Source organism: Musa acuminata, chromosome BXJ3-10 (assembly GCF_036884655.1).
Source record: "Musa acuminata AAA Group cultivar baxijiao chromosome BXJ3-10, Cavendish_Baxijiao_AAA, whole genome shotgun sequence".
NCBI classification, from domain to species: domain Eukaryota; kingdom Viridiplantae; phylum Streptophyta; class Magnoliopsida; order Zingiberales; family Musaceae; genus Musa; species Musa acuminata.
In genome coordinates this window covers 19,266,655-19,285,404 of record NC_088358.1, presented here as the reverse complement: position 1 = coordinate 19,285,404, position 18,750 = coordinate 19,266,655, and the positions used below count along the sequence as shown (strand labels likewise).

Below are 18,750 nucleotides of genomic sequence, written 5' to 3'. Positions count from 1 at the left end.
CCAATTTGGTCATTTACTCGGTCCGATCCGGTTCAGAAAAAGCCGAACCTTAGATCTATGTGTTTTCCGCCTTTTGGTTTTGGTCCGGTTTGCAAATGAAGGTTTTAAATGATAGGATGTAACCTTTTCATTGAATTATATGCTACACTTAGAATTAAAGGGTTAAACATTAACAGAGTATACAGTCGGGTACGGCAACAAAGAAACCCATAGACCGGTTTAGATCCAATTTGTCTTCGTTGATTCGGTTCGGTTCGGTTCAGTTTGAAAGATTTACCCATAAACCTTGTAAAATTCTTATATTAATATCTAATGTCTCTCAAAATAACTCAGATTAATCAACATCAATTATGATTAGTATTAAGTTAATATTAGAATTAGCAATAAATGAATGCCACGTAACGTTTTTAATTTAAATAGGGCTATATACGTAGATCAATGACTTTGAGGGACTACTATGCAATTTTGCCATATATATCATACTTGTGGATACAATTATATAGTCCCGACCTTTCGAACTCGACTCGTTCCCCAACTCAAGTCAGTGTGCCGCCGAACGGAGTCGTATTTCTGGAGACGGACTCTGCTGTGGTCCGGCAAATATTGATGGCAGAGTCCCTCTCGCAAGTGGAGAGGGTTAAGCAAGCGATGGAGGAAACAAGAGAGGCGGCGGCGGAGTTGCGGTTTCAGGATCACGGCAGCCGTCTCCCCTTCGCCCGCGGCGGCCCCATCTTTTACCCTGGCCTCGTCGGGCCCATCACCTCGGTCCGCGATTTCAAAGCCTCCATCCTCGAAGAACTTCAGGTAATCCTCCACTCCGGTGACCGTCACCGGGCTTTACTGATGTTTTGCTTCTATTCGCAGAGTTTGCAGGCCGAATTGGTCTCAACGGAAGATTTCGAGCAAGAGCTCTCGTAAGTTCTCCTTTTCTTGGTCTTTGATGGACTCTCTTTTTGGATTGATAAATCACATGTCTCACATTAGGGTCGATGAGCTTAAGGTACTTACGGAGGAAGAACTGGTGGAGATAGCCCTAAAAGTGGAGGTGAGCTTTCCTTTTCTTGTTGATTGTTAAGATGATAATTTTGGCGTAATAGCAGATGACGGTTTTAAGCATTGTTGCAGGATGTTCCAGGCGTTCATGATTCATCAAGGCTTCTAGAGTGTTCAGGTGAAGGGTAAGCTAAAAACAAACACATATTTTTTCTTGAAAAAAAAAAAACGACACAGGAGTATATAATTGTATGTGTGCCGTACTTTTTGGCATTGTTTTACTACCCTTATTTTATCTGAGGGTTCTTTTCGGCATTATATTATCTCGACTTGCTTTGTCTAAGAAACAGCCTTTTTGTTTGGCGTTTGCACAATTCATGACAATGTTTCTTATATTTCACAAATTTCTTATATCCACTATTCCAGTCTGTAGGAATTTTAGTGAGAAATTGTAATATGCAGCATTAATTTCTGCTTTAACCTTTTATGCCCATTAATTTTCATCATACACTATTTACTTGATGATAAATTATGACTATCATGCTAGTATGTGTTGAGGTTTCCGACTCTTATTTCTCATTACATTAGATGTGTCATAGAGATATGAGAATTTACGGGTTACCTGTAGGATATATTTTGACATCTTATAAGATTAAGGAACTTAAATGCTTTCTCTTGTGTTTAATTTGGTGAATTATATCATAACATCAGAATAATTCATGGAGCTATGGTTAAATTATAACTGCACTGCAGAATTGTAGGTGATGCCAGCATTGGGAAAGAAACAGTTTGCTCGACAAGCTCAACAATGGAAAGGAGCAACTTGGAGTCATCTGAAAATTCGAAGGTTTCCCATGCATTGACATGTGAAACTGATGCTTCAAACAAGAAAGTGAAGAAGGGAGGGAAAAGAGGAAGGCGCTTTGATAGAGACTGTCGAGCTGCTGAATTGGAAGTATGCTGCCTAATTCTTTACCTAGTTTTGTATGATATGAGTATTGCAGTTTATCCCCCTCTTTGATCCCCTCATTCTCTTTCGTAGATCTAAAGGTAGCACTCTGACTTTGAAAATTTTCTGTACATCTATTATGCGATATATTCACTGCATAATTCAAAGTTCAAACATTTTCTTTCTTCTATTTTGTGCTAAAATCTCTTATCATACAAGATAACTGGATTATTCTTATTGGTAATAGGCTTTTGTCTTTTGGAGATAAGAGTCATAGGTGTTACTACTTGCTTATATTATAGACAATGCATTGCTAGAATATGTACCCGTGTAAGTGGTGGGTCGGACAATTGATATTTTGTTTATGTGCCTATCCTTAATAAAATTTCTTGCTTATAGATATATATCTTTATTTTTTATATGATATTTTTATATATGTTATTATGTAATATGTATTTATACATTTATATTATGATTTTGACTGATTTTTAAGAATGACTTTGAAACTTAGAAAATTACTACAAAAAATCTTAAGGTTTTTACTTGATCCATGATCCATTACAATCCTAAGCCCTCTGTAACTTACTATATAATCTTAGTTTTGATTACTTTGGGATTATGTTAGACATTCTATAAATATTGACCAGGTTTGTTACTGTCATGATCTTCCACATTCTTTCTTTATTGCACTTGTGTCAAAAACTCAAACTATGTATAGTCTTGCTGCTATTTTTTAACAGAGCTGGGAGTTCAGACTTTATGGATAACCTTGGTGTCATTATCATTGGCATGAGTAGGAGGAGCATTGATCCACTTTCTTTGGAGCATCTGGAGTCAACAAGCATTTTAGTCTATGTAAATGATGATGGTAATAATCAACACTTTTACTTAGTAGAGCTAGCCAATTTGCTGATGGTGGACTTTTGAGGGTGTAGAATGTGCTCACAGTTGCATAAAAATGAATTGGTAAACACTAATTTAGATGGTATCATTCAAAGACCTTCTAAATAACATAATGGCAAAAGGGTTCGGAGTTTTCAGAAGCATTTGTCACCATGGATAAATGGAGAAGCATCAATTAGGGAGTGAGAAAGGCAGTTGTGTACCAAATTACTGTTCAGTAGACATGTTATATTCTTCATGTTAGAGGTGGATATTGGCATACCTCCACAAATGTGTAATGATGAGGCTGTTCTAATTTTTTGTGCCATTTTTGTGAAAGATTATCTTGTAATGGAAGACAGCTATTGCTTTTAATTCTTTGATGAGGATTGCTTATCTCTGATATATTTTTTTAAAGTCTTGCATCAAGTATAAATTAATGTTCGTGCATGTGTTCAATGATCAGGGTGATTATTTTGCAAAAGTGGAAGAACTTGCAAAGATTAAAAAAAGGCAGGATGAGGACAAACTAGCAGCGAGACTACATTCATTTAGGTACGCTTATGAGTTACTATAATTTAAGTGCCCACTTCTAATTAATTTATACTAGCAAAAAATAAGTGTATGTAATGTTCAAGTATAAACTGTATTAAATAATGCAGATATTATTTTATCTGATAGACAGTGAAAAGTTGAGATAATTCATCACCTAAGTTATATTTTGTGTTCTAATTTTACTTAGTACTGTTAATCGTGATTTTATGTTTATGCAGTGGCAACTCCAAGCTTGTTGAAGGGGCAACCTCAACCTCAGAAAAAATTGAGAGGACGAAATCCCTGAGGTTTATAACTACTCCTGTGAAGGTTAGGATCCAGAGCTATGTCTTGGAGTTCATGTTCATTTTGCACTAGATATGCAGTTAATGTGAGACCCTTGTTTAACATATTTATGTTACATCCCTGATATTGTGACATCCCTGCTGTGTTGATATGGTTCTCTAGGGAGTGAAGTCTTTTTGTTGAAAATAATTGTGTAACTGTTGATTTTTTTAATATTAAACTGCTTATTGGCATATCATTTTATTTTTATAATATCCATGATTGAAAGGTACAGGGTTACATATATTTGACATTGTCATCTTGCTTCACTCTTAATTTTATTGGCAACTTCATGCTTAATTAGTTTTTTATTAATTTATTTTTCATTTTTGCATTAGAAAGTCTTGACTTTCACTTTTGCAACTTTGTGCTTTATTTCTAAATTTTTTATAGATAAGATGTGGTCAGTAAATTGAATGTTTTCTTGAGTATGTAATACAATTTGTTGCATGAATCTATTTTAGAGCATTATGAGTCATGTTTTGAATATTCACAGTATGTTTGTCACCGTGACAACGTGTTGTTCTCTACTTTTTGCTCAGTGGTGAATTTCCTTTTGTTTGCACAGGTGAAGTCTCTATCACAAGAGCATGTGCCAATATATTTTCCTGAGCTTATTCTTTGTGTAGAGATTTATGCCAAGAAAAGCACCTTAAGAAAGGTAAAACTTGCTACTTATACACTGGAAAATCTATTGCAGAAAAGATAATGCTGTTCTAGTCATTTATTATAGTTGTAGCTATTCTCATGTTTATTATTTTATGGTTTTCAAAATGCTCTTTGGTTTTCTAGTGAATCTGAATGTATTTTAGTGCATGAAGGAGATGCTGTTATATAGTTCATTTGGTAAAGTTGTCTCACTTAATTCATTGAGAGGAAACTGTGATCCTATAATAGTTCTCTTCATCTTCTTCAACGATTTTTCCTGTGATAAACAGCCTTACCTGAAAGGCAAGTTGATCATCGCATCTTTTTAACCCGAAATGACTGAGGTGAGGAAAGGTTCTTTTTGAGAGTACTCCGAGAATAGATCCAGTGAAGACAGGGTAGGCCCTGTAGTTCAGAGGACTAGAACATGTGGCTACGAACCATGGTGTGGGGGGTTCTCAATTATCCTCACTCACAACCTTCCCTTTTGGGAAGGCAAACTGATCATTGATGCCATGGTAGACATCACTCCTATAACTGTCTAGCCTTTTGGGTGAATTTTGATTCATCAATGATGGTATTAACATTTGAATCCGGGCCTCGTCATATCTATTTTACATCTTTGCAAACCCAAACTCTGTGGGATCTTTAAGAATGGTGACAACTGCATGATCAAAAAAGGGGTGGCCCAGTGCTCAAGGCTTGCACTAGCACGGGATTGTAGACAGCCTACAATTAGGGAGGTGATTTCTGTGACTCGAACTCTGGGCAACTGCTACATGACACATCTATAAACTCTCGGAATCTACATTACAGTGGACCAAGATCCAATATTTTGCATTATATAAAAAGGATGAAGTTGTGTACGTGTATTTTAGTGGCTTACTACCGGTAGCTTAGGTTTAAGCATTTTTAGCTGTATTGATATTCACTACTTGTAAACTGATGTCCACTCCAAAAGTTAGTAGTACTAATTGTTTGCTTGTGTTGTTATAATGGTATTTAGCACCTGTGTAGGCTCCCTCATGTTTATTAACAAGAAAATTAATTCAAGATATTGCAAAACTTCCATGCGACTTGACCTTGGAATTTAGTGTATTTTTTGCACTTTGTTTGATCATAATTTAGTGTATTTTTTTGCACTTTGTTTAACCTATTTAAGCGGAGCTCTTTGTTATCTGTTTGTGCTGCTTATATGGTTAATTTTCTATTTATCACTCATTTGGTGCTTCTGTATCTCCACTAATGTACACTGCATATCACTGCAGACCCAAGAATTTTTAGTACTGGGTAGCCAAGTCCTAACGGAGCTGAAGGATCGCATCTACTGCTTGACAGATAAGCTAATGGAGATGGCAGGGGAACATGATCCTTCTGGATATTTCCTCATTGAAGTATCGCTTTTTTCTGTTCCTCACTTGTATGATTTATATGCATATTATTTGAGGATGATTTTGCATTTATGACTGTTCTTCATGTAGGATACTTTTTGCAATGATCTGCGGAACCCTTCTTTTATCGACTACAGTAAACCTGTGTTTGACTGGCTTAAGGACAACAGTGATGAGGCCATTGAGAAATGGGAATACATCATGTCTGGTGAGTTGAAGAAGAAGCAAAAGGAGCTTTTAGGTGATGCAAATGTCTCGAGCTTACCAAAGTTTAAAGCTTTGGACATGCATAAGACTCGATTTTCTGACCTGCGGTTCAGATTGGGTTCTGGATATCTTTACTGTCATCAGGTGCACAATTTTTAATTTGTTTGGACAACTCGCAATTATTGTTTCCTTGAGAACACAGCATCATGTTTGAAGCATGTCATTTGGTTCCAACTGTTATGATTCTTGTAAAAAAATTATAAGAGTTGTATATTAGCAAGCATTATATCTTGAAAATAAAACATAAATCTACAATAGTTAGTAGATTATTACTTTGTAGTCTACTTTGCTTTAAATTGTATATATATTGAGTTATTCTGTTTCTGGTCTCCTGAATGATATTACTATTCTTAAAAGCTTAAAATCAATTCTGATATCATGCCAAAAAAAAGATAGAAACATCCTTTCTTTTATATTTTTATCTTTCTTTAAATTTTTATTAACAAATTAAAATGATTTTTTTTTCATGTACTAGAACTTCCACGGGTGGGTGATGTTCTTTCATGTGTGTGTTCTTAACTGTTAATCTGATTTCAGGGAAACTGCAAGCATACCATAGTGATAAGAGACATGAGATTGATCCATCCCGAGGATGTTCAAAATTGGGCAGATTATCCACTCCTTACATATCAACTGCGGCGACATTACAGGAAATGTTCAGTCTGTGACATATACATCGCAACAAAGATGACGGTCGATGATAAGTGGGCTCCGGTGAACCCTTGTTATTTCTGCATCAAATGTTATTTCCTTCTTCACTACAAGGAGGACAACTCGTTGTTATATCCTCACACTGTATTCGATTATTTTCACGAATAGTGTGCATTTTCATGATAGTTACTTGTGTTCATATTTATGCATTTTGTCTCGTAAATGTTGTTGGGGAGGAAGCTCAGCTTCTTTGGGATGTGGACTAGCCTCCTTGCTTTGGACAAATCATGTTCTTGGGTTATTGCCATATGCTTGGTCGGTTAATGTTGTTTCTTTACTTTACCACTGCATATACATGGCTGTCTATTTGGTCATCACATCTTGCCTGGGTGATGTTTTTTTTTCGAAAAAAATAAAAACAAACTATATTGCAGAAGTATTACAAGTGAAATAGGAGGTCAAGAAGGATTTGGGAGCCCTACAGTCATATATTTGTTCTGTATACAAGATTTTGACATTATTACTAATTGCTTAGTGTGCTAATTGAGAATGAGATGCATATTTGTTCTATATACAAGATTTTGACATTAATACTGATTGCTTAGCTTGTGAATTGAGAATGAGATGCATATTTGTTGTGTGTACAAGAGTTTGATATTATTACTGATTGCTTAGTGTGCTAATTGAGAATGAGATGCATATTTGTTCTATATACAAGATTTTTGACATTAATACTGATTGCTTAGTGTGCTAATTGAGAATGAGATGCATATTTGTTCTATATACAAGATTTTGACATTAATACTGATTGCTTAGCGTGCAAATTGAGAATGAGATGCATATTTGTTCTGTGTACAAGAGTTTGACATTATTACTGATTGTTTAGTGTGCGAATTGAGAATGAGATGCATATTTGTTCTATATACAAGATTTTGACATTAGTACTGATTGCTTATCGTGAGAATGAGATGCATATTTGTAGAGAATACATGATTTTGACATTATTTCTGAGTAGCGTGTGAATTGAGAATGAGATGCCTATTTGTTCTGTATATAAGATTTAGACGTTATTGCTGATTGCTTAGCGTGAGAATTGAGAATGAGATGATATGAACTTAGACGTAAAAAATATGTCCAACAGAACCTTGTAACTAAAACTTGTGAGGAGACTCATTTTATGGCGTCCAAATTGTAATGGCCCACTTGTTAGGGAGAGGCACTCCAAATCTAGACAAACAAATTATCTTGATAGAGATCTTTTTGTTTTGGTTTAATAATAGCATGACAACTGTTTCTTTCAATGAAAGCTACTCATTCATTCATTAAAGAGGATGATTGCAAAGCTGAGGAAAAAAAAAAGAAAAAAAAAAAGAAAAGAAAATTACCAAATCATGGGCGGCTTTAGCAGTTCGATAAAACAGTCGATAAGGGCACCATCATTATTTGGAGCAGCATTGGATCAAGTTAGCTACTCTGTTTAGAAGTTGCAAGAAGACAAGGATAAGAACATCAAACTCACAACTGCAAAATCTCTTTTCACTTTTCAACAATCATGATAATGGAAAGAGAAATATTGACAAGTTTCCTTGTTTTTCATGTGTTTCTTCTCTTGGCCACAAAAGTCGTACCAAAAAAACCGAGCTTCAAGTATAAAAGATGGAAGGAAAAGATTTTACAGAGGCATATGATGTCACAGTCACAAAATAATTACATTCTTTCTCTCATAGCAAAGGGCTGTACGAACTTTCTTGATGGAGAAAGATTTGTGTCCCCCGGCATCCAACCATTCGGTCAAGCAGCTCGCAGGAAAATCTGAACAAATTTACTGTCCACATCATCGGCATTACTGTCATGAGAACAGAAAGAGTGCAGACAAAATTCATTCCTGCTTAAGAACAGAAAATGGCAAGAGAACTAGAACGGATAAACAAAGGGTTAAACAATTGTAGTTAGTCAACCTCCAGGCAATCACAATGGTACTTCATCGTCATCAAATATTATCTAAACCCCATTGGTTTTCCCCCCTCTTATCCTCGCTTGCCTCCGTGTATAAAAATTAACAACCAATGCCCAAGATGATTTAGAATTTCTATGCATAATTTAGGAAGTACATATAATCAGATAATCGAGAGGAATGCGAAACCAAGTTGATTTTGACAATGACTCACCGGAAGCGCATGTATTCTGGAATTCATGAAGAACTGAGTGCACCATCACGGAGAACTACTCAAGTCGTTTTTGGGTGCCACTTTATGCTACATCCAACACTAGAATGGAAGACAAAGTGATGATTTTACGTCGTAATGAAGCAAAAATAATATATAACAGCAAAATGCAAGTTCTAAACAGCTAGCGGGATATTGGAAGTTCTACCTCGGTTTTTGTGCAGACGTTAGGAGCTGGCCACTGAGAACACAGTCTATTGCGCGACTTAGGTCCCTGTAATAATTTTTACCATATCTCATTTTCAAATATAAACTTTCAAGAAAGGAAATGTTCTCATGAATCTTACCTTCCTGTTATGGGCACATTATTACTAGGTCGTGAGTCATCAAACTGCCCACGATAGAACAGCTCAAATGGCCTTCTTCCATCCTATCGCAAAAAATAGTGTTCATTTAAGGGTAAGTTACTTATATCTCAATTCGCCTACGTCCATCCTAAAATCCTACTCGTGCTACAAAGTATGACAGGAAGTATCCTTTTTCTTATTTACTCAATTCAGAGTGGATTGTAGTCCTATCTAGAAGTTAAAAAGAATATAATTCGAAAAGTCAAAGAAAACTAAAACAGATCAACCTATTCCAGTTTTATTCTTGCAACATTTGATTGGTATGACAACCAAGAGACTGCAGAAATCATGGCCCTTTGATGTGTCTGCATGATGATCAGTGAAGAGATAGAACTCTACTCTTGTTGTCATGTGATCAGCACCCATGCCCTAGCAAAAAGTCCTGCCGTGCTCACTAAACCAGAATGCATAACTCACCTTCTTGAAGAGGAAAAACTCTGGTGTACATACAGCTCCAAAAGCCCGTGCAACATCCTGTGACTGAAGAAGGGCACTTGATAAGAGTCAAGGCTGCTAGTAAACGCTGAGAAAAGAATTTCAATTAAAAACTCACAATAAGCAATTTAAATGTAGCCAACAATTTAATGTTTGTTCCTGCTAAAATCCTTTGCAGTTAGAGACCTTAATCAGATTAAGGTCTCATGTAATATGCACACTCTGAGAAAATAAAAATCATGTGATGGTCAGAAGCAGTGAATACGGAAATTAAGTTCCTCATTTTAGTCTATAAGATCAGCAACATATTTATTTCCAATTAAGACAATAAATATGCTTCAAGTGTCACATCAATCACAAAGAGATCAAGATCATGGTTTGCTACTGATAGGGTCTATGATCGGACGAGTATGATACCAGTCCTGTATAATATAGTGTGTCAGTATTTTCCATGAATCGGATCCTACTTCAGGTTGACAAGAATTTGTTTTTGTTCTTTGGCTCAGACGCATTGTGATGCCTTCCAGCCTGAACTTTGATAAGTCTCAATAACTCACTCATTTCCTTAGGCATCTTCATTCTCGACTAATTTCCTATTTGTACAATCATTGGTAGCCATCCTACTATGATTGCCCATTAGTATGCATTCTTGTTTCTTCACGAAAGTTTTGGACAACAACAAGAGTACTAAAACAAGGAGTGAGGAAGTATTCAATCCAAACAAGTCTAAATGTACCTCATCGAACAGATAGGGAAAAGGGTACTTGAACAATTTAGCTTCTTCTGCCATAAATTCTGGTCCATCCTGTAATATCATAAGTTATTATTAAATTTGCAAAAGCACAAAAGTAAGGGTTGGCATCTTTATGTAATTCAGATAACTTGTAATGCAGTAAAAATATTTGACATTAAATAATTTAGAAAAATTAAATATATTTGCATCAGAAGCATCACAGAAAATACATCTGTCTTCAATAACAAAAAATATTTTCTTCAAGTTCGAGTCACATTCATTTTTCACCTACTACAGAGACCACAAAATTAAATTTAAGTCCAAAACACAAGCCCAATCTTAATATAAAATTTTATCAGTTGGTTAGGGTTGAGGGCAAAAAGGGTAATTCACTTAGGAAGCAGCCCCTAGGGCTAGGGTTTGGAGCCCTATATAAGCAAGTAGCCTCCATCTCTTTGAGAATAAGATCTATCTACAATTGCAGCCATTTGGCCGACTTCTAGGAGGGTGAAACCCCTACAGCATTCTAAGGAGTGATCTCCCTCAAAGATCAATCTACATAGAATTCCTTTGGGATTCTATCATCTGATATCAGAGCAGAGATCTTGTTGCTTTTGTTGTCATCCCTGCCGCCCACCACCAGCCAAGCAATTCCCACAATTGCTCTTGACATCGTCATCTCCACCGTCATCTTTTGCTATAGATCAAATCAATCTACTACCGTTACCTCCAATTGCATCAGAGATCTGGTATTCTCCTATCATCAATACCTTTTGCTGCTGTAATTTTTCATTCAAAATACCAAGAAGAAGTCTTCTTATCTATCCAGTGGAGTGAATTCCTTTCGTCATAAAAGTTATCATCTTTGCGAACAAAGGATTGCTGCAGAAAATTTCAGCCACATATTGTTGCATTTAATCGATCTATTTGTAATCCTTTTTGAACGAAATTTCTTATACGCTTCATAGATAATCTTGGCTTCCATCTAAGATTAATCTATTAAGGAATTCATCTCTAAAAACGTTTTTGTGTTGCTGCAAATTTTCGTCGCAAACCGTTGGAATTTTTCGACGAGAATTCTGCTATCGTAACTTGCATCAATTTCCTCGCTGTTATACTGTCGAAATTTTCTTGATTAAATTTGTCATTATTGTTGTTATCTAAACCGAGATTTTGCTGTCAAATTCTCTCCTCAAATCTCTCGGTTTTTGCTGAAAATTTCGTCGAGAAACCACTGTTTCTTCGACAACAATTCTGCTTTTACAAGACAACACCTATCTACAGCAACTTCCACCAATTTCTATCAAACCTTTGCTGTCATCTACCACAGATCTAAAACTTCTTTTCCCTAACCTTCATCCACTACCATCACAGCCCTAAAACTCCACCAAACCATACCCTCAAACCCAACCCAAAACAGCCACAAAACAAGCCTAAACTGCAGTCTACATCCACCAACCCTTTCGACCACCACTTCTCTCAATCGATACATGTCTTTAACCCGACAACAAAAGAGAGATCTTAACATTACAGATTTGGAGACATATACTATGGCATCAGAGGAGGCAATCAATGCTAAATTTGAAGCCTTCGAGACGCGAATGGATGATAAGATTCAAACTCTCTTTACCGAACTCAGTTTGGGCCGACCACCAAGCCCGAAGAAATCACGTCAATGAGAGAGCTCTGACCAATCACACCAAGCCCGAAGAGATGACTTTCAAGAGAGGGGAGGCTCCATGACCGTTCCCTACTATCCACGCATGAGGGTGGACTTCCCAAGATGGGAAGAAGGAGACCCGATTGGTTGGATCTCGCGTGCGGAGCGATATTTTCGGTACCACAAAACCGCGGACGCATCTATGGTGGAAATTGCGGCTATACATCTTGAATGGGATGTCATACAGTTTTTTGACTGGTTTGAACACACTCATGAAGTCCTCTTATAGCGACAATTCAAAGAAGGATCGCTGATCCGCTTCGGACCAACCGATTACGAGAACATTGATGGACAACTAGCAAAGATCCGACAAACCTCCACCATTCAGGAGTACCAAATCAGGTTTGAAAGGTTATCTAATCAAACTCGTGATTAGTTTGAAAAACAACTATTTGGGACCTTTATTGAGGGCTTGAAGCCGGAGATCCGGGGAGAAATTAAAGCGCAACAACCGTACACGCTTATGGTAGCCATCTCTTTCGCACGACTTCAAGAGGAGCGATTGAACTATGAAACCCGGAGGACTAGGGTCACTCCCCGACCAACAATACCGAAGCCCTCAACCCCCCTACTGTTGGCCGAGCCCCTGCACCAAAAAGGTTGACAAGAGAAGAGCTTCGAGAGCGATCTACGAAGGGGTTATGTTGGCATTGCGATGAGCTGTGGAGCCGCGAGCATCGCTGTAAAAAAGGGAGACTTCTTGTGATTGAACCGGTAGAAGAAGATGTCATTGAACATCTAGAAGAGAGCCTTGAACATGAAGAAGAAGATACGGAAGAAGAGCCACAACCGACTGACTTTATGGTACACGCGCTAACCGGCTACTCAAACCTGCAAACGATGAAAGTTAGAGGCCTTCTCAAACAACAACCGATCACTGTTCTCATTGACATAGGCAGCACTAATAACTTCCTAAACAGTAAGGTTACTGCTCGGACGATGCTCCACATCAAAGGTTGTAGCAAGTTCGACGTAAAGGTCGCCAACGACAGAATCCTAAAGTGCGACCAAAGATGCTCGCAGGTGAAACTATTACTGCAAGACCAAGAAATTATCACTGACTTCTTCCTCCTACCAATTGATGACTATGAGACCGTGCTTGGCATAGAATGGCTGACGACACTAGGTGATGTCTTTTGGAACTTTTCCAAATTAATTATGAAATTCTACTGTAAAGGCAAACAGATCATCCTACACGGGAAGCGTGGAAGCAACGTAACTACCATTTCGACCCAACGAATGGAGAAAGTTTTACACAAGGTAAATGGTGGCTTTTTGATGCATCTCCAACAGCAACCAGAGGGGAAGAAAATAGAAATTGAAGATCAAAATCTCACCCAATTGCTTGCTGAATTTACTGACATTTTTGCTGAGCCGCGTGGTCTTCCTCCTACTCGGCAACATGACCATCGGATTCCAATTCTTCTGGGCAAGCCACCAGCAAACACTCGGTCGTACCGTTATCCTCACCTCCAAAAGGATGGAATTGAAAAGATCGTAAAGGAGATGCTTGAAACAGGGGTGGTTCGGCCAAGTTGCAGCCCCTATTCCTAACCGATGCTACTTGTATTCAAGAAGGACGAAACTTGACGGATGTGCATCGACTACCGAGCTTTAAATGACATCACCGTCAAGGACAAGAACCCAATACCAATGGTGGATGAACTTCTTGATGAGTTAAAAGGAGCTCGAGTCTTCATGAAGTTGGACCTCCGATCCGGTTACCACTAAATTCAGGTATGTGAAGACGATATTCCAAAAACTACATTCCGCACACATAACGACCATTATGAATTCTTGGTAATACCTTTTGGACTCACTAATGCTCCTTGAACCTTCCAAAGTCTCATGAACGATATTTTTTGGAGCTTCTTCACAAATTTGTGCTGGTATTTTTCGATGATATTATCATTTATAGCCCTTCTCTTGAGACTCACTTTCAGCATTTACGGGTTGTTTTGACGATCCTTCGGGAGAATACTTTTTTTGTTAAGCAGCCAAAGTGCAGCTTTCTCCAGAAAAAAAGTAGAGTGCCTTGGGCATATAATATCAGAAAAAGGAGTGACGGTAGACCCAACAAAAATTGAAGCAATGCAAGGCTGGCCGAAACTTACAAACGTGAAATTACTGTGCGGGTTCCTTGGATTAACGGGCTACTACCGAAAATTTGTGAAGGACTATGGGAAGATTAGTGGACCCCTCACTTCTCTACTGAAAAAAGACGTCTTCCAATAGTCGGACAAAGCCTCCGCTGCCTTCGACAAACTTAAGGCAACCATGACGACGACGCCGGTGCTAGCGCTACCAGATTTCAACCGACCCTTCATCATTGAGATCAGCAACATCATAAAAAAATTGGAGGAGGATCAAGCGCAATAGCCCGCTATACTTGGGATTTGAGGGATCTACGATACAAAGGTTGCATTGTGCCTATACCCGACTCTCATTACATCAAAATCATCCTGCACGAAATGCACTCCACACCTTCAGCAGGGCACTTCGGATTTCTAAGAACCTACAAAAGAGTGAAGCAAAATTTTTATTAGAGAGGGATGAAAAAAAATATTTCTGAATATGTGGCACAATGTGATGTATGTCAATAGAAAAAGGGTGAAACAGTGGCGAGTCCAGGAAAGTTACAACCACTACCCATACCGGACTCGATGTGGACTGACATCTCTATGGACTTCATCGAAGGGCTGCTACATTCCAAAAGTAAAAGCACAATCCTCGTGGTGGTTGATCGACTTACGAAATATGCTCATTTTTGTGTTGTGCGAAATCCCTACACTGTTGCTAGTATTGCTCAGATTTTCATAAAAAATGTTATTAAACTGCATGGGATGTCAAGGTCCATTGTAAGTGATCGTGACAGGATCTTCACCAGTAAATTTTGAACCGAGTTATTTCAGTTACAGGGCACCAAACTCAAGATGAGCACAGCATATCATCCACAAACTGACGGCCAAACAGAGGTGGTAAACAGGTGTTTATAGACGTACCTTCGATGTTTCGTCAGTGACCGACCAAAGGAGTGGGCAAAATGGCTTCCTTAGGTCGAATGGTGATATAATACTACATATCATTCATCTACAAAATGTGCCTCATATGAAGCACTGTATGGTCGGCTGACCCCTGTGATTCTAAAGTATGTAAATTGGCTCGACCAAAGTAGATCAGGTCGACCAAGATTTAATTGATAGGGACAAACTCCTACAGCTGCTAAAGAATAATCTCTCTTCCGCTCAAGCCAGAATGAAGCAGCAAGCCGACACACGACGAAGCGAAAGAGAATTTTCAGTAGGAGATTGGGTTTATCTTCGCCTACAACCATACAAGCAACTCTCTATTAACACACGAGCTTCCATGAAGCTATCCCCACGTTTTTATAGGCCCTATCAGATCACAGAGCATATTGGATTCGTGGCGTATAGACTTAAATTGCATGAGGATGCCAAAAATCACCTTGTCTTCCACGCGTCATGCCTGAAACCCAAGTTGGGAGAACACGAGTCACCCCAGATCCAACTGCCCAACACCACTGATAATGGAGATATTCAAGCCCAACCACAAGTCATCATCGACCGCATAATCGTGATGCGTCGTGGACGTCCCTTTACTGAAGTACTAGTGCATTGGAATAATTTACTACTCGAAGACGCCACATAAGAATCATATGAGGAGTTGAAGACCCGGTTCCCTGAGGTCATGGAACCTCAGCCTTAAGGACAAGGTTGATTTGGAGATGACGGACTTGATAGGACCCTAGCAGGGTTGGGTCCTACTCAACCAAGAAGCAGTTAATAAAACCCTGTGAGATTGTAATAAACCCCACCTAGCTGCCTCTATCCTATAAAGAAGAGTGGCTAGGGTTTATATTTGGGCCTTTGGGCTTCTTAGCCGCCGTCGCCTTTCATTGAGCTGGTTGGTTAAGGTTTAGGGGAAAAGGGGTAACTCACTTAGGAAACAACCCCTAGGGCTAGGGTTTGGAGCCCTATATAAGCATTTAGCCTCCATCTCTTTGAGAATAAGATCTATCTATAATTGTAGTCATTTGGTCGACTTCTAAGAGGGTGGAATCCCTATAGCGTTCTAAGGAGTGATCTCTCTCAAAGATCAATCTATATAGAATTCCTCTGAGGTTCTATCATGGCTGCATGGATCTTTTCTGTAATTGAGCTCTGTTTAGGAAAATATCAGCAGCCAAACAACAGTCAGATCTATTTGAAAGGAATTAGATGCCAAGGAATTCATTCAGTTAGTGGAAGCTGACAATTCAGGAAAATAAACTCATGAAATCGGCAGTAGCTCTTGTTTAAATAACGTTGTGTATCCATACTTACGTCACTTGATATTGGCTAAATGTTCAGACATGTCAAAGTAGTTGATAGAACTTCAATATAAGTATAACCTGTGGATGGGTGATGGTGGAATTTGAAGAGATGGCAACAACACCCAGCCCCTTCTGCAGCACACAGAGAGAAAATGTAGCCAAAACTTGTGCTAACTGAGTCATGATTGTCTGTTCTTAAAGTTATTTACCTCCATATAGAAACTTGTAAGTTTGGTAATATCCCTCTTCAAATGCTTAACAAATGGGCAGTGATTGCAAATGAACATCACCTGCAACATATTACATGCACCTTTCAAAATACAGAACAAGATTCAGGAATCAGTTCCTAGAAATAACTCATCGGAAAGAATGTACAAAATACCACATTAAAAGTTAGCATATTTCAGTAAAAGTACTAGAGATCCGAAATAAAATTAAAAAAAAGCCATATGAACTATGATAAAACTTGATGCTGAGACAACTAAGATGACTAAGTGGGACATGGTGGAGTAAGATGGTGGTGGTGTAGTGAATGTAACAATACCATACGAGCAATGTTGACTAGCCAAAACCGAAGCAACTTAGGTAGGCTTCAAAGCGTCCTTCCCCTCTGACCCCACTCGCATTTGAACAAACAGGTGCACTGCAACTATTACTCAAGACATGGGTACCGACTCATCCCAAATATCACATTGATGAAGTTTTGTTACTCTCAACCAAGAAATTGCATGCTAAATGCTTGATGAGCAACAAAACCAGTTTAATCTCATCGATGAAGTCTCGTTAATCTCAGCCAAGAAATGGCGTGCTACAAGTTCGATGAGCGACAAAACCAGTTTGCCTTCCGAGAACGCCAAGTTCAAGCCAAGATCATCACAACGGAGAGCAGAATGACCAATTCAGCATTTGCTTTGCTTCGAGAGAGGCATCAATAGGAACGGAGACTCACCAGAAGCGCAGGGCAAGACTCGAAATCATCCAAAGTCCACACTTTCCCCGTCAAGGGCTCCGGCAGCTGCAAGAAGACCCGACACAACAACTATGTCCAGACCGACAACCAAGAAACCAAAAGAAAAGGGTAAGGGGATGGAGGGAGAGGACCTCGAAATGGGGAGCTCTGAAGCCGAGAGAGACAGAACCGGACTCGGTTCTCGCGGCTCGGACTCGGAACGTGGGCAGGTCCGGCCGAGTGGGTTTGACGGCGGGGTGGAGGAACAGGCGCCGATATGGAGAAGAAAGGGTTCGCCGGGAGGAGGCGATCATCGGAGGCGGCAGTAAAAGAGCGGCGGAGGCGGACCGCAGAAGAGATGGCGAGGGGAGGAGGCCGGCTCGGGTTGCGGAAGCCATGGAGTTGTCGGTAGCCGGTGACAGTGAGCCGCGGCCGACCGCTCGATTTATTCGGCCTTTCGCGATATGGCACACGAGCCGATTTAATTGGTTCGATCAAATCAAAATCCGCAGACCCGAACCGGACCGGTTCATTACCACTCTTGATTTCAAGCATAGTAATTGGAACCAAATCAGAAAATAGATTGATCGAGAGAGTCTTTTTTTTCTCCCCTTAATTCTAATTTAAAATTGATGTAAAGACTCTACCGAACAAATAATAAGAAAGATTTTGGTGCTACAAAACCCGATCAATAATATATATATATATATATATATATATATATATACCAAAATAAAAATCTTATATATTCTTTTTTATCTTTCTTCTTTTCTCTCTCTGGTGGATATGGTGACTTCAATGATGTGAGAAGTCATACAATCCAAATGTCTATCTTGAGGGCAATCCAAATGCCGGTTGGGTCGTTGACATTGATGGGGTCATACAAGTTGACCAGTCTGTGTCCATCACCCTTCCTCGTGTCCCCTCCCAAGCTTCGTCCTGGAGAGTTCGAAGTCATCGAAGTTAGGGGAGAGAGAGGCTCGTATCAGATGAACGTTTGGCATTAATCGTATACAGAGTATGTATCTCATGTGCCATATGTTGTGTCTTCTGCATGCCTTAAATCTATCCCCTTGCCTAACTTGGTTTGACCAATGAGGACGGAGAGAGAAGCCATGGAAAGAAACAACTTTGACTTGAAGCAATTGGTCAACACAATCTAATAGAAACATCGTGTAAAATTTGGCCTTTGACATGTTTCGTAAATCTACACAACAAACGAGTCAGACTCGGTGGCTTGGATGCATCTCAGGATGCCGAGTCATAAGGTACAAAGTGAGTCAGACTCATTTCCTCGAGTACATTGTTTTGTATATATGTCGCTACCGAATGAAGTTTAGATGTTTTA

The 18,750-nt window shown here is 38.9% G+C and overlaps 2 protein-coding genes across 6 annotated transcripts; one reads left to right on the top strand and one right to left on the bottom strand.

Annotated features, from left to right (window-relative positions):
* Positions 1 to 522: 522 nt before the first annotated feature.
* Positions 523 to 6,845, top strand: LOC135651051 (snRNA-activating protein complex subunit-like). The gene is made up of 11 exons (XM_065170839.1): positions 523 to 804; positions 865 to 914; positions 985 to 1,045; positions 1,126 to 1,178; positions 1,747 to 1,948; positions 3,291 to 3,379; positions 3,598 to 3,688; positions 4,272 to 4,364; positions 5,620 to 5,745; positions 5,833 to 6,093; positions 6,547 to 6,845. The coding sequence occupies exons 1-11, from the start codon at positions 607 to 609 to the stop codon at positions 6,826 to 6,828; spliced, it is 1,506 nt and encodes a 501-aa protein (XP_065026911.1). The 5' UTR covers positions 523 to 606; the 3' UTR covers positions 6,829 to 6,845.
* A 1,318-nt stretch (positions 6,846 to 8,163) lies between these two features.
* On the bottom strand, positions 8,164 to 17,837 carry LOC135581741 (uncharacterized). Of its 5 annotated transcripts, none has more exons than XM_065169730.1 (10): positions 17,555 to 17,837; positions 17,403 to 17,468; positions 16,663 to 16,743; positions 16,532 to 16,585; positions 10,404 to 10,472; positions 9,650 to 9,712; positions 9,173 to 9,255; positions 9,034 to 9,099; positions 8,829 to 8,927; positions 8,164 to 8,485 (listed from the first exon to the last, which is right to left on the bottom strand). In XM_065169730.1, exons 1-9 carry the CDS (start codon positions 17,798 to 17,800, stop codon positions 8,888 to 8,890), a joined length of 768 nt encoding a protein of 255 aa, XP_065025802.1. In that variant the 5' UTR covers positions 17,801 to 17,837; the 3' UTR covers positions 8,164 to 8,485; positions 8,829 to 8,887. The 5 variants fall into 5 exon arrangements, with proteins under 5 accessions (XP_065025802.1, XP_065025801.1, XP_065025800.1 ...); XM_065169729.1 differs by having other exon boundaries at positions 8,164 to 8,472; XM_065169728.1 differs by having other exon boundaries at positions 8,164 to 8,506; positions 17,555 to 17,836.
* Between the last annotated feature and the right edge of the window lie 913 nt (positions 17,838 to 18,750).